This window comes from Octopus bimaculoides, chromosome 6 (genome assembly GCF_001194135.2).
Source record: "Octopus bimaculoides isolate UCB-OBI-ISO-001 chromosome 6, ASM119413v2, whole genome shotgun sequence".
Classification (NCBI taxonomy): Eukaryota; Metazoa; Mollusca; class Cephalopoda; order Octopoda; family Octopodidae; genus Octopus; species Octopus bimaculoides.
This window is the reverse complement of record NC_068986.1, coordinates 6,732,373-6,739,818: the sequence shown is the minus strand read 5'-3', so window position 1 is coordinate 6,739,818 and position 7,446 is coordinate 6,732,373. Positions and strand designations below refer to the sequence as shown.

Sequence of the window (7,446 nt, the reverse complement as noted above, 5' to 3'; positions counted from 1 at the left end):
GAGGACGGGATACGGATAGTGTTATTGGACGCTCAGGAAAGGAAAGAGAGAGTGTATGATGTTTCGGGCATAGCCCTTCGTCGGAAAGATGGAAAGTTCGGAGAATGGAAGAACGGAGAACGAGGAAAATGGTACCGATGCCCACGAGGTTACATTGTGAAAAGACCGGAAGAGGAGGTGGTGGGGGAAAAGTTCTTTCTAAGACAGGAGAGTGAAAAAGGGAGATGAATATCTGTGCGTGTGCGAGAGTCTGCGAGTGTGTGTGTGATAACAGAACGTGTGTGTGCGTATGTATGTGTGTGCGTGTGTGTGTGTGTATATATACATAGCAGCACATTTACTTACTTAATTTAACATTGACATATTTATATCTATATTTGCAGCTGCAGTAACACTTATATTTACAATACTTACCTTACTCTCACCCCAAGTAGAGGCAACAATTTTATGATGATAGGTTAAAAGTGAGAGCAACTGTTATGCCATGTCTGGTATCAAACAATCACAGAAACCTTCATTTCAGGTGCTGAATACCCTCTCTCCTTCCCATGCTCCCTCCCACAGCCCTTTCCCAGTTTTCAGAGTTGGAACTGTCAATGTAGGCACATTGAAAGGTATGTCTAGGGAGATTGTTGAGATGATGATTGAATGTTGATATATGTTGCATTCAAGAAGTAAGATGGAGAGGAGCTTCAGCCAGGTTCCTAACAGGCAAAACTCATAGGTATAAAATCTTCTGGGAAGGTAACAATGACAATGTGGGTGGTGTGGGTATACTTCATGCAGAGAAATGGGAGAATAAGGTCATAGAGGTAGTCAGAGTGTACAATAGAGTACTTGAGCTCAGGTTAGTTTTACAGAATAGTATAGCAACAATTATCTCTGCCTACACCCCACAAGCAGGCCTACCAAATGAAGTAAAGTACCACTTTTCTGATGTTCTTCTGCAGGCTACCTCAAAGACAAGTGTCAATGATCTCATCTTCATGGCTGGGGATTGCAATGGACATGTCGGGCAACAGCTCAGTATCTTCTATGGTATTCATGGGGGCCATGAAATTGAACAAAGGGAGGACAAGGCTACTGGAGTTCTGTGATGCCAATAACCTATTGATCTGCAACACTAACTTTAAGAAGCCAGCCACCTGATAACCTAACAATCAGGTGACTCTGCTACCCAGATTGATTTCATTCTCACCAGACAGTAGGATGCATGGCTGCTCTTAAATGCAAAGACTCTCTCTGATGAAGAATGTAGCCCCCAGCATAAACTAGTCATTAGCAATTTTAGACTCCAGGCCAGAATGATGCCAAGAAGCAGACCGATCTGGAAAAGAAGGAGTTGGAAGCTTAAGGACCCTTCATATGGTCAGAGATTTAGGGACATTCTAATTGAGAAATTTGATGAGAGGGAGGAACAACTACAAACTTATGATATACAGGGCAACTGGGAATTCCTGAGGGACAGCTTGCTGAGTGCCACAAACCAAATTTGTGGCTGGTGCAAAGTCCCTTCTAGATCCGGGGTAACGTGGTAGTGGTGGAACAATGCTATAGACAGGGCCATTAGAGCAAAGAAACAGACCTGGAAGTAGCTAGAAGGGAAGCCAGGAGACAGGTACATTTACCCAAGCAAGAAGCATATTGGAAGATGATTGCCAGTGCTTTAAGGCATGAGGATTTCAGATTGCATGACAATGTGTCAGAGAAAATTGTGATTTTGTAGAAGAGAAGTGCATTTGCATGGATGATGGTTCACTTGCAGTTAGTGACTCTGCAAAGAAAGAGACTTGGAACTGCCGCTGAGAAAAGCTGCTAAATGTAGAGAATACATGGGAGAAGAGTAGTTTGCCTCATGTGGACCCAACAGAGGAACCAGCTGTCCGAATCGACAGTTGCTTGATAGATAAATTAAGGATATGAAGACAGAGAAAGACCCTGACCCATCAGGAATCACTGTTGAGGTTCTTAAAATATCTGGCAGAGTGAGATATAGCCTAGTCACCGTTATAGTTTATCAGGTTGTCCATGAGGCAGTCATACCCAGTGACAGGTGTAGTAGTTACAGAGGTATCAAATTGCAGAATGAGGTCAGAGTTACAGAGAGGGTCATTGGTCAACAAATTAGAGAGTTAGCCTAGAAGTGATGCAATTTGGTTTTGTGCTAAGGAGAAACACTACTGATGCTGTCTCCTTAGTAAGGTGACTACGGGAGAAGCATTTAGCAGAAAATAAACCTCTGTACTTGGCTTTTGTTGACATGGAAAACGCCTTTCACAGTGTCCCCTGCTCCTTTATCTGGTGGTCAATGTGGAAGCTAGTTAGTGATGAGTGGTTGGTGAGAGCTATCCAAGCTATGTACAGGAGCTATGGTACAAAACACTTACCCTGTGTGTTGCACTGTGGGATTGAACCTCAGACTAAATGATGGGAAGTATACTTCTTACTCTCACAGCCTTCTCTATTTCTTAATTCATAGAAATAAATATCTTGTTAAAATAACTCTGCTCGCCACTCTCCAAGTTAGCATGTGTGTCATGCTCTGTTGAGCAGAGTCATCACTAAAAAATGCTATTAGTACTAGTAAGGTAGCAAGCTGGCAGAATCGTGAGCTGAACAAAGTGCTTTGTGGGCATTTCTTCCACCATTGTGTTCTAAGTTAAAATTTCATGAAGAGTTTGCCTTTCATCCTTTTGGGGATGATAAAAAAAAAGTACCACCTGAGCATTGAGAGGTAATGTAATCAACTAGCCCTCTCCCTCAAAATTTCTAGCCTTGTTCCTGTGGGAGAAAGGATTATTATTACTGAGAGAAATGCTGCCCTCTGGGCAGTTTTCAGCTTGTTACTACTTATTATATTAGCAGAAAAATAAATTCTAAAACTTGTATATGTGTCTGCTTATGCATAAGAGTGTGTGTGTTTGTGTGCATAAAAGCCTGTATACATATCTAGTGAAGTTATTAAATATATTATCGGTGAATCAAATATTCATTGCTTCCATTACAGCCTAGAAATTCGAGAGCTTGAAGAGAAATTAAGGCTGGGTTATTTAAATAAAGTGCGTGCTGCTCAAATAGCAGAGAAGCTGGCTAATGAATTTGACTCTCAGGTTAGTGTAATTTCCTTCTACATTTTCATAAGATTTTCAATCATAAGTTCATTGCCTCTGCTGCTATTGTTGAAGTATAGCTCTAGTGGTTCCTGACTAAAAACACTTATAGTTAGTTGAATGATGAAGTTGAGCCTCCAGAGCCAACACTGCTCTAAATTTAGTGTGGCTTTTGTGGTAACTGCAGCAACAATAATTTCCATTTCTGTATGGGCTCTGCAGATCAACAGAATATTTGCCATAGTTGGTAATTGAATCCAAAGGAAAGATTAGTAAAAAGCACTTCGTCCACTCAGTGGAGTGGTTGGTGTTAGGAAGGGCATCTTCTCCAATTTTCATTTAATTCTGACTTGAAATTTCTCTCAACAAGAAGTTTTGGATTTCATTATTTTGTTATCATCATCATTAGCGTCTGTTTTTCATGCTAGCATGGGTTAGACAGTTTGACTGGAACTGGTAAGCCAGAGAGATGTACCAGGCTCCAGTTGTGTGTTTTGGCTTGGTTTTTATGGCTGGATGCTCTTCCTAACACCAACTCTCCGTAGAGTGTACCAGGTGTCTGTTATGTGTCACCATCACTGGCTGCAAATATGATTTCACTTAGCTTGACATATCTTCTCAAGCACAGCAACTTTCCAAAAGTCTCGGTCATTTGTCATCACCTCCATAAGATTCAACATCTGAAGATCATATTTCACCACATCTTCCCTGGGTCTGCCTCTTCCACAGGTTTTCTCCACAGTTAAAGGTGGCTGTTCACACAGGCATCATACAATCTACCTTTCACTCTGAGGGAGATTCCCTTTGTTACCAACAAATATAGTAGCTCTCTAAAGTTTGTCTAGCCTGTTCTTCTTCTATTAGCTATGCTCTGATTTCATGTCACCCTGGGTCTGGTGGGAACCACAAATTCTTCTCAGTGGCTCTCAGTAAGTTTTGCCATAAGAACTTACAGTTATCCCCTCTGTGATATGCCTGTAACTCCTCCCCCTTCTTGTTAAATGCTTCTGTTAGGACATCTCTAAATCTCTGACTATTTAAAGGATCCTTAAGCTTCCAGGTCTTTCTTTTCCAGACTGGTCTACTTCTTGAAATCTTTTTAGCCTATAGTCTGAAGTTGCTAATCACTAAATTATGCTGAGGGGTACATTTTTCACCAGGGATGGTCTTTGCATGTTCCAGCAATCATGCATGTTTCTTGCTCTCTGGTAAGAATGTCATCAATCTGTCTAGCTTGGCCACCAGACTTAGGTCATCAAGTGACTGGCAGGTTTCCTGGAGTTGAGGGAGAAGGAGAATGGCATTTTGCATCTGAAAGGAAGGTTTCAGCAAGTGTTTGTCAACTTATAACTGGACAAGGAGAATACAAACTATATCAATCTCATCGGCCTCAGGGTTGGTGGTGGCTGTGGAAATTATTTGTACTGTTAGTTTCTCCTGACTAACTTAATATCCATAATTATTATTGTTGTTATATAGTCCCAAGGCAGCCCTGGTCATCAACATCTGTTTGATTGCTATAGTACTGATTTATAGTATATTTGTAGTTGGAAGTGATGTTTCCCAACCCTATTCACCTGATATGTGTTAAGGGCATGAGATTGATCAAATTATATTCTGTCTGGAACCATACCACATGCACTAGGATACTGTATTTTGTCACAAAACGGAATTGTGAGTGTGGGCTTGTAACATTGCTGTGTGGTAAAGTGGGGTAAAGAGAGAAGTGTTTGCTGCATTTTCAATTGTTCCGTTACTGTCCTATGCAACGTTAATGTTAGTTTCTGCCTCATAGCTGCAACTTATCTCAACATTACCAATATATGTTGGCCACAAGAATTGTTCTATTGGTAGAATTAACTTCTTCCATCTAGCACATTCATGAGTTCAACAAGCTTATCATATATATATATATATATATATATATATGTGCGAGTAAAAATAAATACAAATAAATACAAAAAAGGGGTTTTGTATGATTGTGTATAGAGGAATATATTATTTTGTTTAAAAGAGTTCCAACACTGTCTTTTTTTATGTTTTATTTATATTCCTGCAAAACCAATGTGGGATATAGAATATGGAATATACAATATATAATATAATATACAATATATAATATAAAATAAAAATGGATGGTACAATGAAATAAAGTATTGAATGTCTTATTGAATATATGGAATATGTCTTATTGAATAGATGAAATATTGAGTGTTCAATATAAAGGATTAAATATATAAAGGCGAATACGTATTTTCTATACCTTGTGGTATTTCATCAATATATATATATATTGCATTGAGCTTCTGGACCATATATTTTACTCAACATTGTCATAGTTCATCTAGTTGATGTAAAGAGGTACATGATCACCCCTGCATATAATCTCCAGTAGACTAGTATCCTGTCTTGTAGAGATTTATTTCACCATCATTTTTTTATGTCTTTTTTTTTTCTTTTCATGTTTGCATTGGTTAGTCAAGTCTTCCCTAGTACGGCATTTCTCAAAACTTGTCGAAGCCCTTTATTGTCTCTTTTCTGAGGTGAAATCAAATTTAAACATCAGTCTTTAAAGCCCTCCTTGGGACTTAGAAATCATTAGTTTGGCAATGCAGCTAGTAGGACTTACTGGACAATAGTTGACAGGTGTTGTGCAGTCACCCTTTTTGAACAGTGGAATGACACTAACAGTTTTCCACTGCTTCGGAGCAGCACCATTGTTAAGACAGAACTGAAAGAAGAGTGAAAGCTGAAGAAAATACCCACCACGTTTGAGAAGCAGGTACGTAACACCATCAAGACCAGGAGAGGCATAGTTGTGTTTATTCTTATGATATGGCAGTGATTGTTGCTTATGCCACTGCGTTCTTCTTTAAAGAAACATTTCTTATGGTTGGATCGCAATAATGTTTGCATAAAACTTTAAACTTAGTGTATCATTGCACTCTCATGATTTTTGTCCTAATTAACTCTATTTTTGTATTTCTCTAGAAAGCTGATAACTTGTTGGTGCAGGAAATGCGAGACAACCTGAAGCGTGCTGAAGAAGATGATCAGATGAAAGAAGAACAGCGCATACTGGAGAAACGACTCTACCAGGAGCAGTTGGATCAGCAGATGGAAGAACAAAAGGAGAAGAAACGACTCATGTATGAGGAGTTTTTGAAAGAGAAGCTTATGATTGATGAAATTGTGCGCAAGATTCACGAAGAAGACCAAAAGTAAGAACACTTCTACTCCCTCTCTCTCTTTCTGTTGGACAATTTGGTCCAACTCAAAGACTGAAATAACTTGGTTTGTTGATGTGATGTCAACAATAAAAAGACAAATGTTTCTTTAAGTTAGTCAAAGGAAGCGGGTAATGGTTTGGCCATAATCTTTGCAAGTCTTCACAGAATGTTGAAATTGATGCAGTTGATGTTCAACTGAGTTGGAGTGTAGTAGAAAAGAAGGTGGCTTGATGTTGAAGGCGGTGAGCTGGCAGAAACGTTAGCACGCCGGGCGAAATGCTTAACGGTATTTTGTCTGCCGCTATGTTCTGAGTTCAAATTCCGCCGAGGTCGATTTTGCCTTTCATCCTTTCGGGGTCGATTAAATAAGTACCAGTTACGCACTGGGGTCGATATAATCGACTTAACCCGTTTGTCTGTCTTTGTTTGTCCCCTCTGTGTGTAGCCCCCTGTGGGCAGTAAAGAAATAAGAAAAGAAGGTGGCTTGATGTTAGGTGTTGAGGGGACAGAAACTGGTGTCTTGCTCTAGAGGGGATACATGACTACCTTGCATTATATAAGGGTGGGTAAGTGGGTAGGAGTAATTGGAAAGAAAGAAAAAGATGGTGGTGACAAATTGTCAGATATACTTTCAAGGTACAAGAAGACGAGGAGAAATGAGTAGATCAAGAAAGGTGGGAAGGTAAGTTCACAAGAGTGTGAGTAGAGAGTGACAGGTTAAGAGATGGGGATAAAGATAATGTAGTGAATGATGAACAAGGATGGAAGTGTGGTCAATGGTGAATATGAGTCTCAGGAAGATGCTGAAGAAAGCAAAGGTGATAAATGGCAGTACAAAAAACGGGCAGAGAACAGCAGAATGATAAAAGTAGATAGATGAGGATAGAAATATGAGAGGATAAATAGGGAAGAATAGCCTGCAGCGAGGGGTGCAAGTAGCTGCAAAGAACACAATAATTTTAGGACTGGATGAACAAGGTGGGGGAGGGGAGTATATGTTTGTGTGTGTGTGTATGTATATATATATATATATATATATATATATATATATATATACATACACATATACATATATATATATATATATATATATATATATATATATA

General features: G+C 39.3%; 1 protein-coding gene across 2 annotated transcripts in view; it reads left to right on the top strand.

The window, feature by feature from the left end:
• Positions 1-7,446, top strand: part of LOC106867451 (meiosis-specific nuclear structural protein 1) — a 40,145-nt gene that overhangs the window by 14,992 nt on the left and 17,707 nt on the right. For both annotated transcript variants that reach the window (XM_014912330.2, XM_014912329.2), the window contains exons 4-5: positions 3,008-3,110; positions 6,102-6,331. In XM_014912330.2, coding sequence (XP_014767816.1) covers positions 3,008-3,110; positions 6,102-6,331 — 333 coding nt within the window. The remainder of the gene's footprint in view (positions 1-3,007; positions 3,111-6,101; positions 6,332-7,446) is intronic.